The sequence below is a fragment of the Desarmillaria tabescens genome (genome assembly GCF_030435595.1).
Source record: "Desarmillaria tabescens strain CCBAS 213 chromosome Unknown EV420scaffold_25, whole genome shotgun sequence".
Classification (NCBI taxonomy): Eukaryota; Fungi; Basidiomycota; class Agaricomycetes; order Agaricales; family Physalacriaceae; genus Desarmillaria; species Desarmillaria tabescens.
Window position 1 is genome coordinate 445395 of NW_026848324.1, and position 15854 is coordinate 461248.

At 49.9% G+C, this 15854-nt stretch overlaps 6 protein-coding genes across 6 annotated transcripts; 4 read left to right on the forward strand and 2 right to left on the reverse strand.

Annotated features, from left to right (window-relative positions):
* Position 1: 1 nt before the first annotated feature.
* Positions 2 to 951, forward strand: EV420DRAFT_1554025 (GAF domain-like protein). The gene is made up of 4 exons (XM_060473590.1): positions 2 to 131; positions 184 to 259; positions 331 to 430; positions 510 to 951. The coding sequence occupies exons 1-4, from the start codon at positions 97 to 99 to the stop codon at positions 899 to 901; spliced, it is 603 nt and encodes a 200-aa protein (XP_060329022.1). The 5' UTR covers positions 2 to 96; the 3' UTR covers positions 902 to 951.
* EV420DRAFT_1554028 (tRNA synthetases class I (C) catalytic domain-containing protein) lies at positions 952 to 4061 on the reverse strand. The gene is made up of 13 exons (XM_060473591.1): positions 3869 to 4061; positions 3724 to 3812; positions 3578 to 3674; positions 3253 to 3522; positions 3072 to 3197; positions 2716 to 3019; positions 2429 to 2661; positions 2265 to 2372; positions 2087 to 2215; positions 1924 to 2030; positions 1615 to 1867; positions 1386 to 1557; positions 952 to 1326 (listed from the first exon to the last, which is right to left on the reverse strand). The coding sequence occupies exons 1-13, from the start codon at positions 3956 to 3958 to the stop codon at positions 971 to 973; spliced, it is 2334 nt and encodes a 777-aa protein (XP_060329023.1). The 5' UTR covers positions 3959 to 4061; the 3' UTR covers positions 952 to 970.
* A 1302-nt stretch (positions 4062 to 5363) lies between these two features.
* Positions 5364 to 7080, forward strand: EV420DRAFT_574244 (Gti1/Pac2 family-domain-containing protein). The gene is made up of 7 exons (XM_060482640.1): positions 5364 to 5429; positions 5552 to 5615; positions 5715 to 6024; positions 6080 to 6139; positions 6200 to 6270; positions 6328 to 6437; positions 6501 to 7080. The coding sequence occupies exons 3-7, from the start codon at positions 5836 to 5838 to the stop codon at positions 6851 to 6853; spliced, it is 783 nt and encodes a 260-aa protein (XP_060329024.1). The 5' UTR covers positions 5364 to 5429; positions 5552 to 5615; positions 5715 to 5835; the 3' UTR covers positions 6854 to 7080.
* Positions 7081 to 8452: 1372 nt separating this feature from the next.
* EV420DRAFT_1644745 (uncharacterized protein) lies at positions 8453 to 10025 on the forward strand (the record flags this gene model as incomplete). Its single annotated transcript, XM_060477686.1, has 4 exons — positions 8453 to 8698; positions 8766 to 8812; positions 8865 to 8968; positions 9022 to 10025. 4 exons carry the CDS (start codon positions 8453 to 8455, stop codon positions 10023 to 10025), a joined length of 1401 nt encoding a protein of 466 aa, XP_060329025.1.
* A 902-nt stretch (positions 10026 to 10927) lies between these two features.
* On the reverse strand, positions 10928 to 12377 carry EV420DRAFT_1554061 (transcription factor IIA alpha beta subunit). Its single transcript, XM_060473592.1, has 2 exons — positions 11903 to 12377; positions 10928 to 11844 (listed from the first exon to the last, which is right to left on the reverse strand). Exons 1-2 carry the CDS (start codon positions 12056 to 12058, stop codon positions 11146 to 11148), a joined length of 855 nt encoding a protein of 284 aa, XP_060329026.1. The 5' UTR covers positions 12059 to 12377; the 3' UTR covers positions 10928 to 11145.
* A 561-nt stretch (positions 12378 to 12938) lies between these two features.
* Positions 12939 to 15365, forward strand: EV420DRAFT_1630142 (UV-endonuclease UvdE-domain-containing protein). The gene is made up of 11 exons (XM_060476108.1): positions 12939 to 13390; positions 13440 to 13515; positions 13568 to 13667; positions 13721 to 13993; positions 14048 to 14158; positions 14206 to 14281; positions 14331 to 14531; positions 14589 to 14602; positions 14655 to 14721; positions 14778 to 15111; positions 15173 to 15365. Exons 1-10 carry the CDS (start codon positions 13288 to 13290, stop codon positions 14978 to 14980), a joined length of 1224 nt encoding a protein of 407 aa, XP_060329027.1. The 5' UTR covers positions 12939 to 13287; the 3' UTR covers positions 14981 to 15111; positions 15173 to 15365.
* Positions 15366 to 15854: the final 489 nt, after the last annotated feature.

Here is a 15854-nt window from a genome sequence, read left to right on the forward strand (position 1 = left end):
ATCAAGAAATAATTTCGCCATTGATTCTACGAGATTCGCAATCGCAATCATAAACCTTGCAATTGCCACATACCCTTTCTCTACCTACCACCACCAATGCCTCACGCCGATACATCTCTCGTCCCGGAAAGGTGAGAGCATTTTCTTATTTACGACCATCGGTGATCAAACTGTAAAACGAAGCATCACAACCAAGTCCGAGTTTTGGGAACATGTTCACACCCAACTCGAAGTTCTCCTTGAAGGACAGACCAGCTGGGTAAGGCAACTAGCGCCATAAAAATTTCTCTTACACTTGACTGACAACACAATCATGATCCATGTACCCAGGTATCCAATTTAGCCAACACCTCGTCCCTTGTGTTCAATTCACTTCTTGCGTTCCCCGCGTATTTTGGGAAAGATGATGATAGAGCAGTGAATTGGTGTGGTGAGTTATAGGCGCCATTTGTTCTGCATCTCTATGTGGGGGTGAAGTAACTGTCATCTCATGATTATTTTGTTACAAGGGTTTTACTTAGATTCGCCGTTGTTCCCTCCATCGGTCAATCAGACCTCGAAACCGACAAGCAGCAGACTTCTGTTGGGACCTTTCTGTGGGAAGCCTGCATGTCAATTCATCAACGTCTCTCCAGGCAAAGCGCGGGGCGTCTGCGCAGACGCCTTCCTCAAAAGAAAAACTGTACTCGTCTCGAACGTAGACGAATACCCAGGTCACATTGCTTGTGATGGGGAGACAAAAAGCGAGATCGTATGTCCATTGATCATCAAAAAAGAAGACGGAGAGAAAGTCATTGGCGTATTTGATCTTGACTGTCTAGCTTTGAATGGCTTTGACGAGGACGATAGAGTGGGCTTGGAAAAGATCGTTACCCTCATTATTAATAGCTGCCAGTGGTGATTATGGTATCATTTCAATGCGTGTAGAATACCAGATACAACAGTATTATCCATCCGGACGTCGGCAGGCCTATGAAGCGGCCGCGTCTTTCTGCCACGCTAGAAATTCCTCATGGAGTTTCTTCTGAGCGCTCCAATCCTTTTGGACTTTCTTTGCCTGATTCTTGCTAAGCTCCTTACCCTCACCGTCCGTAAGTGGTATCCCATCGTCATTCCAAGAACCATATGCCCCTTCCGCCACATTCGGAGGTCTAAACATGTGCTCAGGAGCCACACGACCCCTCTCTAACTTCTGTAGTCGTTTCTGTCGTTCCGCTGCCACGGCTTCTGCTTTCTTCGCAGCTTTGGCCTCTTGTGCCGCGCGCTTCTCGTCCCTGGCCTTAATTAAGTCCGTCGGCGGAACCAGTTTGACTAGAGCTTTCCCATCTACAAAGAGGCGCAATGAATATCAACATCAAATACAGGGAAAGGAAGAAGGCGCTGACCCTCTTGATCATCCAAGGCAACTCCCAAGGGAACGAGATCTATGTCTCGTAATTTGTCGCAAAGGGCCAATATATCCTTCAGGGCCGTCTCGCTTTTCTGCATGGCAAGCTGACGAACACCATCACGGAAGGACGACAGAGTCCGGAGATAGGGCATCAGGACCTCTTCCCGCTGAGCAGACAGATAAATCAGTAGAAGCTCAAACCATCATTGCGAAGAAACACCGACGTTTACGTTCCCTTCCACAGCATCCTGGCCCCAGCCTAGCTCCGTGTTTTCGCCCTCTCCGAGTCCGAACATCCGTAACATCTTACCTACCCAAATGGCCACATTTTCCACGACGCTGACATTCAGATTCTTCCCTCTCGAATTTATGTAGACGTTCGTCTGAGAAACGAGATCACGAAGAACGTCTATGGCTACGGGCGTGTTAAATGAGTCGCAAAGAGCGGTCCGAAAAGCAGATCGATGCTCGTAGAAGCTGACCGCGGGGCACAGGCGTTAGTGAAGAGGATTAAGGTAACGATTTGAACGCACCTTGACGTCAATTCCTTTTCAGGAGCGTCGTAATGGTGGCTACCATCCGATGATGGTCCATTAGCCCGGGCCTGGCTCACGAGGGCCTTGACGGTGACGAAGAAATTCTAAATGGACCAGAATCAGTAAACTCAAAATACAAAAAGAACGAAATAAGATTAACATTCAGGGTAGTCTCAATGTTTCTTACTTCTCCTGTCATTAAAGATTCTGAAAAGTCGACTTTGGCGTTCCAGAGTTGAGTCAAGAATGCCAGTCTCAGTTGGCGAGCTGAATGTCTTTGTAGAATTTCCTGTAGAACCGTGAGCGCAAGTATTGTGAAGTAAAGCTGTCAAGCTTACATCGATAGTAATAAAGTTTTTGAGCGATTTGCTCATTTTAAGTCCTTCGATATGTAGATGGCCCGTGTGAAGGAAGTAGTTCACCCATGCACCGCACTCGTGGTACGCCTAGGGCCTCGGAATGAAAACGCTGAAATGGAGGGCTAATTATGCTCAAGGCTCACCTCTGATTGAGCGATTTCATTATCGTGATGAGGGAAGGCAAGATCAATCCCGCCCGAGTGGATATCCATATTGTCCCCAAGAATCTCGCTGGCCATCACAGAGCATTCGATATGCCATCCCGGGCGCCCGGGACCCCATTTTGAAGGCCAAGAAGGCTCTCCCTCTTTCGAAGCCTTCCACAGAGCAAAGTCAGAGGCCGAACGACGTCCAACCCTATTCTTCGACGACAAGCCTTGGTAGGTCCATGAGGCCTCTTCCTAGGGCGATTCTAACAGCGAGGACTTACCTCCTTCGCCATCTTCGAGTAATTCCCGGTTTCCTTTACTCCACGGCTCTAGCTTGGCATACGCATGGTTGTCTGCACTGTCAAAGGCCTGGGTGTCGAAGTAGACACTTCCCTCCGCCACATAGCCATACCCATTCGATACAATTCTTTCAACGAATTGAACGATCTCGGGAACGTACTCCGTGACTCGGGTGATTGTATCCGGGTCACGGACTCTTAGACGAGCCATATCGTCGAAGAACCGGCCTTCCCAGTATGTAGCCAATGAACGCGATACAGCGGGATCGGTTACAGTAGAACCAAACTATAAGATTTTTTTTAGCCTCGACCTCATTTTGGCCAATCCTAAAACGAACTTGAGTATCCAACGCTTCGGCGAGCACGTCCTGCGAATCATCAATCAACCTCTGTGCAGCCTCGGCGCTCGTATTCCCAGCATCTAACTGCCTTTGGGCAGTTTCCACGGCGGCGAAAGTACGACTCTATGACAGACGTGAGATTTAGGGTGTACGAGTTTATTGACCTATGTGGACGTACCGCGGAGGAGAGATACATGTCAAACTTTTCGTCCCGTCGCAGACACTCTTGCTTCCACTGCGCGTTCTGGGCCAGGACTCCGATTTTGGGCCACTTGGTGTCTTCCTCACCCGGAGAGAGCGCCTCGGTATCGGGTAGACCTTTGCCTACTTTTTCGCGTACGTAGGTGCGCCATGCGACGCGTATCCGATCAATTAGGTCGGACGACACGCTAGTGGTCTCTGCGCGGAATTTGTCGAGGAGGTGGTTTTGACGTGCACGTTTGATAATCTTGACGAAAGTCAATGTGTCAGCATGGAAGAGTCAGAGAGAAGCTTTTATTTACCTTGTCATCGATGTCAGTGATGTTCATGACAAAATGTATGTCATATCCAAAGTAGTCAGACATAATCCTGCGGAGAACATCCTGCGTCACGTAGTTCCTGCAGCAATTTGAGTATCCAACTAATGGAAGCGACAGTTTGAATGTACCGAGCATGGCCCATGTGCGACGCATCGTAGACGGTAGGACCACAGTTGTACCATTTGACCAGGCGTCCATTTTTTGGAACAAATACTTCCTAATTACCCACTAGTTATTGCACCAATGGAAGCGAAGAAAACCCGTCTAACTCACTTTCGATTTCGTTAGAGAGTTGTATACTTTCAATACCGGCTCTTTTTGTATAGGCTCCGGGATCGCCCAGGGAGGTTGCTGGACAGACATCTTGGATATCCACGCGGAGTGACGAATGGTATAGAGCAGAGGTCGAATATCGATATCGCAGACGGAATAGAGTCACGACAGATTCAACGCTACGAAAGGTATGAATCATGAAGGGGTTTCCTTTTTCGTCGATAGATCAGCGTCACGGTGCGTGATGGTCACGTCACACACATATCCTCCAGAGCTGCTAGTCTTTTTTAGACTTTATTGGATCCTTCCGATAGCTGCGTTTGCCTGCCTGGTTGATACTCTTGCTCGTCACTTATCCTTCTTTCTGCGCCTTTATTGTGCCCAGCAGCGGCCATGGCCACCCCCGGTATAACCTTACGCGACCTTCCCTTGACTTTCCCTTAAAAGCCTCTCGGACTTTGTCTCGGCCGGAGTACTAACTGGAGCCTTTCAGGCGGGATCACAAAACCTATCTTGTCGCGCTTAGTGCAATATAGATAGCAAAACTTGTTTCATGTCCAACGATCTTCGTGCAATCAGCAACAGTGAATCGGAGCCTCTTGTCCTTGGCAGCAGAAGAGACGCTGGCGCAGAGTTATCCACATGGTTGTCTGGGCGTATCAAAACTTTATGAAGTAGGGGACCATCATGATCTCCTGTGTTCCCTGTAGTTGCATTCGCTTGGCCACCCGGGTTTATTAACAGGAACTGTCCACAGGCTGTCGGACTAGTGCGATTTCCAAGGATTTGCGTCCAAGTAAGCTCGACATCGCTTAATACAACCTTTTCATTCGGACACAACGGCGTCGACGCCGTAAGGCGCCCATTCCACAGTTCATCAAACCCATCTGCTGTATTGTTGTACTAGCTTCGATCTGTTCTGCTTCCTTCTAATCAGCTGTTCGCCGTTACATGGTAAATCACGGCCATGTCCACATACGCTTTCACATGGCCGCATCAATGATGGACTTGAGTTTTTCTCGGCACTGTAAATAGCACCTTGGGAGGCATCGCGGTTCTGAAATTTTCGTTACCCGGCGCTATGTTGGCAATCTCGAGCGTCGCAAAGCATTTCGGAGGACTCGAGGTTGGGATGCGTCTCCCCCAACAGGTACAGCAAGCCTCTCGCATGGTTCTAACCCCTTACCTCCGGCCTCATCTCGAATTCGGCAAAGTGGACGGCGCGATCTCTACCTACGGTTAACTCTGGTGAAGCACTTGTCTAATTTTAGTAACAGATACTGGTCCCCCATTAATCTTAAACGAATTCTTGACAATCCTACACCCTTCCCCATCAGGTAATCGACCCCTCACCCTGCGGAATATACTTTCACAGCCCTCTTCCTGCGTTTGTGTCCGAGGTTCGAAGCCTTCTATACTTTGCAGGACCTTGTCTTCGACGACGTGAGGTACACGGAACGATTTAATAGACTCCCGGCTTTTGCGGACGTGTGGGTTGATTTCATCAATAAATATGCAGCGGTCACGGCGAGGATATGATGTATGGCTTTAACGAGGCAAGGTACGAAGGTATGTTGCATACAATACTGTTTCAAATAGCACATCTGGAATTTTACGATAGAACTTTCCCGCCGGCCCTTGAACAAGTTACCTTGTTCCTTAGACCCTATTCCTCTTTGTTAGGATTTTCTCATCCGGCCGTCTGGGGCAGGAAATTATACATCAGCTGCTGATGAATAGAGTCCCAGTAAGTTCTCGCTTGATTGGCTATCCCTGCTGCGTGACGTTGTTCGTTCGCGCCTATGCATCGCTTATGAGTTAACATCTTTGATCCTGATCATCACAGCATTCAAAGCAACTATACTTCTTTCCCCACCCACCCGTTTCTAAGTATAAAAGACGACCACTCCGTTCTTCCCTTCAAGCGCCCTCCAACCTTCTTCAGCAACGTTCGACGTCCACGGACCATGCAGCGACCTACTATCACGGGCATCCGCGTGCGCACCCCTTCAGACGCCCATGCCATATTCCATGCTGTTTCCCTCAAAATGCTCCCTATTGTGTCTCGACGGTTGGACACTGAGGAGCGTCGATTGATTGCCTCGGGTTGTGTGTTTGTCTGGGAAGAACGGGGTCCTAATGCAGAGTCTTCTTGTGTAAGACACACTCTGCTCCTTGCTGCGTCCACCGCCCATTCACTCACTTGCACAGCAGCTAGGAATCGAGCGATGGACGGACTCTATACGATGGGGACCAAGCAGAGTGAAAGATGTGCGTTGAGCGAACTCTGGTTAACGTTCCCTTGGGAGTGCTAATTGACTTGCAACTTAGGAATTTCTGTATTATCAAGAAAAGGGCCCCGAGTCCACGGAGATGGAGCTGACATCCGACTCTGATACACCGTGAATATTCCATTCCCTATCCAGCAATTCACCATTCGGCTGAGCTATCCCTCACAGAGTGTATTCACCTACAGACTCGAACCGTGCCGTCTTCCGGGACAATCTGATCAAACAGACATACTCCGTGTTCGTCGAAACTAACAGAGGCCGGCGGAAATGGCATCTCAGTAAGTCTGTTTGTATTACCCATTACCCGTGACCTCGAGTCTAACGGAATCAATTGCTGTCAGTCGCGTACTTCACCCAAGAATCCCTTGACTACCTAAGAACGATTGACGACATCCCTATGCTGTCGAACCTCTACGTACCCCCGGGAAAATACACGAGCGCTCGATCGGCGAAAGGGAGGCCGCGGGATAGCACAGCGTGCGATCCCTACGTTCTGAGAAACTACCACCGATCTGGAGGTGCCCAGCCGAGTCACTGGCAGGGCATCGGTATGATTCACCCGTATGGTGCTGACTCGGTCAAACCTCGGGCTGGGTCTGGGTGTCTGGCCCCATTGGCCTATCTCGAGAACATACCTCCACCACGAAGGCACCCAGCCGATGAGGAAGCGTTGAATGCAATTGGGTTTCGATAATTGAATGTTAATCTGGACTCGGACTTTATTTTGTTCTATTTTTACGTGCTTTTTTTCCGTTGCGCTTTGCTTTCTTGTTGTAGACCTTGACCATAGTACATATATCCTGCACTTCCTCTCTCTACTTGTATTGTAATGCTACTAAATCTTTTCTTACCATCAAAATATGATAAAGAGTTCGGAGCCGTCGGTGATGCACTTAAAATCTTCAAGATCATGACTCTCACCATCAGGTCGCCCTGTTCTTCTTTTAATTTAAAATAACATAGTTATAAGTGATTCCATTCTTTTCTCGGAGACGTGAATTATGATGTGCGACAACCATGAAATCGACATCTCATCATAAAAAGGGGGAACCTAGGCCCGATGCCAGGCATCCACAACCATTACGGGACCATTACATGCAGACCGGCGGTGAGAGATTCGAGCCCCAGGCGAACCCCACAGCCTGTACATGGATCACAGCTCTGGTCAGAGAAGTCCAATGAAACGTGTTTTCAGTACGTGTTGTACTTCTAAAATAACGTACTTGGTAAGGGTTGAGGGGGGAATTTGTTTTTGGAATGAAATGAAATGGATACCGGTACAGCCAGCGCTAGCGCTGTCAAGGCGTAATATTAAAGAGGAAAGGGCTAACATATGACTGTTCCTCTTTAGGGGCACAAGTAGGGTCGCTTGGCGAAAGCACCCAGGCAAGGGGGGATGATGTTACCACAGAGATGGGGGACATGCCGTCTTTTCCGAGGTCGGTGATTTACAAGTAGCTTGAGCACTTGACAAGCATGAGACCACTCTGTCCAAATATATCGTCAGCATTCTTTGGTTCACAGCCATGTATCCTAAACCAAACTAGCAGCAACGGCACGGGACAATATGTATTGTATTCAAGTTGCCACACGACAGGACGAGTTGCAGAGAGGGGCGCGTGATAGATCGTCATCTCAGCGGCGCCAACCTTCGGAATGATGATAAGAAATTTTTTTTATACAGACAAGGAGAGCGGTGCGGTAAACGTAGTGGATCGTCGACATCAATCATAGACCGCACCAACACCATCGGGTCAGAAGAACGGGTACTGTGCTGTGTGTGTCATTTGGCGTGCCAGGGAGCCACATGTTGCGAGCCGATTGGGCCGAAGGGGAAGAGAGCTCGAGAAGGAGGGTAGAATACAGTTTTGTTGTACCTTGATATTTCCGGTGGGGAACGGCCAAAGGGCTGAGAGAAAAAAAAAACAAGAGGGGAACGGGGGAGGCGAATGTGGGTAAAAAGGATTTGACGGACAGGGTGTGTCATGAAGAATAATAAGAGTTAGAGTGTTTAGAGTTGGAGATTGGTTATGATAGGCCACCAGATACCGATCGATGGCGCCAGATGCCCGGTTGTTCCTGCCCGGCAATGATCATAGTTTGATGCCATGGAGGCTTTACAAATGTCGGACGGTATGAACCTTGTATGAACCAGGTCAAAAAAGAGACTAATTAAACAAATGTCCGTCCCAGGGCCATCTTGCTTTGCCGCTACCATATAATAGGAACCGACTACAACGAGGGCCTCGTCTTCCCTCTTCCTCCTTCTGCTCTCCACTTTCAAGCTGCAACCATGCAGCGCCCGACGTGCACGAACATCCGTATACGCTCAGCCCGTGATGCACACAAGATATTCGTCGCCATCCAACTGGGCAGACTCCAGATGGTCAACCGGCGCCTCGACGCCGACGAGAGGCTCGCCTTGCGCCCTGGGTGCGTCTACGCCTGGGAAGAACGTGGGCCGAATGCCGAGGTGACGGGGCTGGGCATCGAGCGCTTCACGGAGGGGAGGCATTGGAGCCCAAGTCGCGTTCGCGATGTGAGTTCACTGTCCATCTTTGCCCTTGGCTCCTTCCTTTTCTTGCTTTTGCTCACGCACGGGCCAGGAATTCCTCTTCTACCATGAAAAATATGTCGCGCCAGACTCAACCAGGTTCGATCTCGCTTTGACCGTACCGTGGACGGAATGATTGAGCCTCCTGCAGTGATGCCGCTGGAAATCAACCACCACGAGGCTGGGATCGACTTGTGAAGCAGACGTATTCTGTCTGGGTGCAGACGCAGAACGGCAAGCGAAAGTGGCATCTTAGTACGTACGCTTCCGAGCCTTCCATCGCGTCCGATTTCGCTGACATGTTCTAGCGTCCTATTATACCGAAGGTACTGTCGACAATCTCGGTACCGTCGATGACATCGAGGGCCTCCGGAACATCACCATTCCCGAGGGCATGTTCACCAAGAGCACTCGTTCCACCAAGAATCGCAAAGCTCGCCAAGGGCGCACCAAGGATGCAGAGCCAGCGGCGGTGTCGAGGACATATGCCCCGTATCCGTCAGAGGCGGCTAACAACCAACCGCCGCCACCCGCCTCACCATCCCAGTCCCAGTCTGTGCAGATGTATCACCCCTATCCTCGATCCAACCAGCAGTTCCCCGAATATGATTCCCAGCCTGTGCCGTCGTCCTCCGTGCGCCCCGCCGTGCCAAACAGCGGACTATCCTACTCCCAAACCCAGCCCTCGTACCCAGCCAGCTCCATGCCTGGTCCCTCTCGACCAGCCCCACCTCTCGTAACATCCGGTCTACGGTCCGCCATAAACTACCCTCCCCCGCCCGGCCACCCGTCGCCTTCGTCCTCACACAGCTCGCAGTCAAGCCAAAGCAGCCCATACATGGAACGAGGATCCTCGCACTGGTACACCGCCCCGCCCCAACAGCCATATGTCGAAAATCAGCCACCCGTTTATTCGTACTCCGAACAACCCCCAGCGTCCTTCAGCAGCACCACCTCCACCGGGTTGCCCCCGCAGAACGCCCACCTATACGCCATGGCCAAATCCCACCCTCTCCCTCTCACGGGAAGCACCGTTCAGAACCTCGTTGCGCCCATTCCCGTCACGTCTTCGTCATCGCTGCTTATCCATGATCAGTATGATCCCGGGGCCGATTCGGACGGTACTCCGTCTTCTTCAAGCATGTCCAGCGTGGATGACACACGCAGGGGGGATATTGGTCCTAGTAGGGCCCTGGCGCCTCTCCATACGCTCAAGCGGCGGCACCCCTACCGCCGCGATCCCGCCGACGATAAGGCCCTGAGGCTGCTCGATCCTAGTCTAGCGGCTGGTACCTCTCCCGAGACTCAATAGCGCTCTGACAGTTCGACTGACGCTTTTTTAAACAATGACCGCTTGATTAAAATCAAACACCCTACGTATGTATCTCTGGACCCTCATCGTGTTCTTAAGTATCGGCCTACTCACTCTTGTACAAGTTCTGACCAATGCGTAAAATTTAGCGTCCTACATACCCCCTTGTTATATTTCATTAGTACTCCACCCCCTGTATTAATTAGAGCATTCTCAGAGAACGTAACACGGTTACAATACTGGATTAATGACATGAAAACCCTGGGATCCGGAACGGTGCATGGGTACGTGAACTGGTGCACTCCTGGGAGGGCATATGGGAGAAGCACGATCTATATCGAGCAAAACGCGATAGTTTAACCGACTAATCTTTTGATGCTGAAAAATCGGAGAAAAAGTGACTGTGGACAACTGTGTATCCTAAATATCCATCAGAAAGATCTGTGAAGTAAACATTTTTTTCTCACCGGTCGATTTCTGCCTCCGGCGTTTGGTCCTGTACAGATGAGAATCCGATACCTGAATTAAGGTCTGCTATTGAGGTTAGGATTCACCCAAGGACGAACATCACGAGTTTAGCGGAGATAAAAATGAAAGGAGATAGCCATTAACAGGCAGCACCATAACCACATGTTGTAACGCTTTAATTCTTTCCAAGCAATTAGGCACCGGCACTATTGCGGGGAGAAATCGCATCCTCTCCCCCCACGCTTTTGGTTGTATCTAAAACAGATTTGATTGCGCTGATGATGCATATGTGTGTATACAGTGTGTGTGCTGTGAAGATATAATAAAATGGTAATGCAATTTATGCCGGAGCAATAAATTTTGGGCAGGCGAAGAATGGGGTAAGATCACCTGAAGAGCAGGGACGCAGGGAATTGGCCGGTCTCGGTCACTCAGTACGACTACCACTCAAACTCTCTATAGGGTTGCGTAAGTTATCAAAGCTTTGATGTCAAGATAGATATCGGTAACTTACCCGGTACACTTCTGGAAAAGATAATCTTTACCGTTAATATGGATCATGCCATCTTTGAGGATGCACTTCCACTTGTTCTTGACCCGTGCAACCTATAACACCCGTCAGTGACAACGGGATACAAGGAAAGGGACGCATTCAAACCTTATCGTATGTGCAAAAAACGATATCTGTATCGCCCACGTTTCCATCCTCCGCATCATCCTCCGCTTCCGTGTCTGAGTCATCTAGATCGCTATTGATAGCCTCAGACTCGTTCGGCGCGGACGATGCAGAGGACTGTAACTGCGGCTGCGGTAACGACGGGTGCTGAGAACGTGGAGCAAACGACGGAGGTGGCGTGGCCGAATCGTCGGAATCATCAGAGGGGCCGTCGACCTGGGGAATTTTGCGGGGTGTCGCAGATGCTGCAGCAGGTTGGCCTGGGGAAGATGTAGGAACGGCTGGTGGCGGTACATATAATCTTCCTAGTGGCGTACCTGAGGAAGGGGTGCCGTTTGTCGGCTGTATGGGAGGCGGACCGGGAGGGAAAGAGAGAATACTCGTTTGGCCTCCAAGACCGGTTCGAAGTCCGCTCAGCGACGGTCCCGGTAAGGGAGGGAGAGCGTACGCAGGAGGAGCGGCAAGAATGTACCTGCTAGCATCAACAGGCTCTGTCTTGACATTTGGAACGCCACTGTAAGGACCTGTGGCATAGTGTGGGTGTCCTTGTACGATATGCATAGGATGTTGAACATTGTAGTGGGGTTGCTGCTGCTGTTGCACCTGTTGTTGAGGCGGCTGATGTCCCGACTCGAACTCCGCGACGTGTGACGCAATCACTTTGTCTTCCCATTTCTGTAACCGTCCAACAAAATTGACAGAATGAATGCACAACGAAGAAGGCGAGACTCACCCTTTGCAATTCCGCCAAGACGTCCTCCGGGACGCCGTATTCTTCAAATTCGGGCTTAATAGCATCGATGACATCGTCGATGACCGCTCGGTACACGTTGGGCTCAAGAAGCGGGAGCGTTACTTGGGATTCTACTACCCACAGCAATTGGTGCATAGCTCACCACTATCTTATTTGACATCTCGACGCTGGGCTAGGGCACGACTGGGTGTCAGGAGACACGGCGGCGGGCACTGCTGGGGGCGTTGGTGGTAGGAGGCAGAACAGAGGGCTTTTATACTTGATGCGGATTAGTCCATGACCTGTGATTCAAACTCCGACTTGCCATGCTGGCAGCGCACAGGACCCTATGCACGTGACTCAGACGCGCCAATTAACCCCGTGCCTTCAAGGCTCTCCAATACTTTGGTAATACCGTACCCTCGCTGAACGGCTAAGGAGCACTCGTGATCTTTGAAGCAAGAAATAGGTTTGTCCAAACTAAATAAATCCCCCCGATCCCCTTCCCGCCCGAACAGGTAGCCTGTTCCGGGGATGCTCTCAATCAAGGCGGAAAATACAGAAGCGAACGCGGTTACATGTCTCCCATGACACTGGAGGCATGGAGGATTCTTCGGGCTAGTGGTCGCCGCAGGTCCAGTTCGGATGGAGGTGACCCCAGTATGCCGGCGTCAGAAAGTGACAGACGCGAAGAATGCAGACGGGCGCATGTAGAGAATCGAGAGAGAGAGGTCTAGGAGAGTAAATGGTTCATTTGCTTTGAAGACGACGCTGTATATGGCTTTCCAACATGAAGCGAGCCGAAGCTAAATGTTAGCGAGACAGGCTGGCTCCTGCGCCTGGGGCATAGCTACCCGTATATTATTCTTTCTACTACGAGAAGTACCCTTCCTCGCAAGATATAATCGGGTTTATTATCACATTATTTTACGTTTTTGAAGTTAAGAAATTTACAGACTTGACTTTAGCATTATGAGGCACATGAATGACATCATCTGTCAAAGCTCGGGATCGTATGTTTGGCTCCGTCGCTGCCACAAACCAAACGATCACAGGCTGCGATCGCCTCAACGAGCCAACTCAACAAAATGGCCCCCTTTCATGCTTTACCACTCCATCTTACAGCATTTTCGTGGCGTCAGAATATTGCCGGGAGTCATGTCAGGGCCAGTCCAACTTCGTCGTAGTGCACGCGTTAGGACGGCGGTGGCTCAGGCGACGACTGCTGCGGTAGTCAGTGTTAGGACGAGTGTCAAGTCCAGAGAAAATTATCATCGTCAGACGACGACTCGGACCTCACTTCGTTGGAAGATGAAAAGTCTACTACTACTACCGCCGCTGGAAAACAGAAGGCCAAGGGCGTCGTCGTCCCAGAAGGAACAGAAATGGTGAAGAAAAGGACACGGAGACCGAGATCTCCAATACCGGAGCCTGTTTACCTCATTCCCGACGTTGAACGGAAGGAAACAACGTTCAAGGGGCGTTTGGGCAAGTTAATATCATTTGCCCGACCGGAGTCTAACCAGCTTTCTCCTAGGTTACGCATGTTTAAACACTATCTTGCGGAATAAACGACCGGCAGCTGAATCAATATTCTGCTCTCGAACTTGCAGGTTCGTCGGCGAATAGCAGCTTCGAAATTTCAGACTATACATCCACTTATAGAATTGAAACCATCAAGAAAAATGGCTTGGAGTGGGTAAAGGACCTAGGACGGAAAAACTGCCAAGACCTCCTTTCGATTATGCAATGGAATGAAGAAAACGTGGGTTGAACCCTTCCATATCTGCTTTCAAAGTTCACGTTACCGTTCATCAGAACATCCGATTCATGCGTATCTCGTCAGAAATGTTCCCGTTTGCGTCTCACGCAACATACGGATATTCTCTGGAGTACTGCGCTCCTCTGCTCTCACAGGTGGGAGCCTTGGCCTCGCGACTCGGCCATCGGCTCACAACCCACCCGGGACAGTTCACTCAGCTAGGGAGTCCCCGAGCTGAGGTGGTCCAGTCTTCTCTGAGAGAGTTGGAGTACCATGCGGAGATGATGGATCGAATGGGGCTGGGCGTGGATGGGGTAATCATAGTTCATGTAAGTGCAATGTGTCGCTTTTTTGGTTGATCGCCCTGTTGAATTGTCCTTCAGGGCGGTGGCGTATATGAGGACAAAGCTGCCACGATCGAGAGAATTAAGGAAACGATTACTCGAGTTTTGCCGAAGAACGTTAGAGAAAGGTTGGTGCTAGAGAACGACGAGGTATTTCGGTCTGTCACGGTATCCATGACAATTATTCATCCTTTTAGCTATGTTACAACGCTGAAGATCTGCTCCCACTTTGCGAGGAGTTAGACGTCCCGCTTGTCTTCGGCAAGTCGCGTGGTTTGCTCCCGTTCGATGTGTCTTATGTATCTTATCTGTTACGGCCTAGATTATCACCACGACGCGCTCCATCCTTCGTCAATCTCGCGGCGCGAGATTATCGAGCGTGCGAATGCTGTCTGGATACGACGCGGCATAAACCCGAAACAGCACCTCAGCGAGCCGCGACCTGGAGCGGAGACTCTCATGGAGCGTCGGGCACATGCTGATCGTTGTCAGAGCTTGCCTGAGGAGTTACCCGAAGATATGGGTCGGTGTTTTATTTATTTCGGTGTTGGGCGGGTTGACTCATGTTCGCATTGAATAGATCTGATGATTGAGGTGAGTTTTTCAGCCGCAAATCCAGATTGTTTATAGACCCGTCCGGGCGAAGGCGAAGGACAAGGAACAGGCCGTGTTGCATCTGTACCGCATATACGGGCTACAACCTGTCAAGCAGGGTAAGAAACACCTGGTAGTTCTTGGTTTGATTCGTGTTCGTGACAAGTCTTTACAGAATCTTTACGACCACCAGATGAAAATCCGACCAAAGAGACCAAGGGACGCAAATCTAATAAGAAGGGAAAAAAGAAGGAGGAAGGAGAGGAAGAGGCAGATGACCCGGAGGAGGACGTCTATTTGACAGGTTTAGTGGCGCTTGAATCCGAACCCCAGCCGCCAGTGTCCAAGAGGAGAAAGCGAGTACCAGTGGGGACGTAACTAACTGTATTTTGATAATATAGAACCGACGTTGCGACATACAAGGGGCACCGTTGGAAATTTCATGTCTCCTTGATGGCTGCTATAGGTTGCTATTAACCTAAGCTGCTTTCCGATTAAGCGAAGGAAGAGTAAGTTTTCTGGAAGAGCACCTGAAACGATTTTCGTTCATTGCTCAATAATCATTGTAAGGGGCCAGCCAAACCATCGTTTTGGGGATTACCTACCACTCGCCACCCTTTCGCCGCTGTGCGCGCCTTGCCGCAAGCCCCTTAGGTAGTCTCTTTCTGACGAGCAAGCCGCCCGCTGTACGCATCGTAACCCGTGTAGCCGAGATGTAAGAATATTCATAGCGTTTATACTGTATTTGCAATTTCATCCTGAGTCTTTCGATATTCTTGGTACAGCGTCCTCCCCGTCGCGTATATTTCTCAGAAGGAAAAGTGATATCTAGTAATGATTGCACCATAAAATCACTAATATCACGGACGATTTGATGCTTTCAGAAGCTTTTAGTTACCCGCCATCATGACTTTCGGGAACTTCCTGTGCGAGCGATCGTATTTTGGTCTTGAATTAATTCCGCGAAACGTCGAACTCGTCCGTGGAACCACGTATTGGTCTATAGATATACTAGACGCATATCAGGACCGTGAGACGTGATCTTGTCGATGAAGTTGACATTTTCGCGTCTACTTAATGAATATGCTGATGGTGGTGACTACTATCGTTTTAATCCACTACTTAAGGGGCAGTGGGCTTTTCCCCGCTGAGATGAGAGGAAGCTGTCCTGATGTTCCGTGTACTATTAATGGTCCCATAATATTAGCATGTAGTATTAAAAACGTTCCGAATACTAGTATAGTACGCGGCT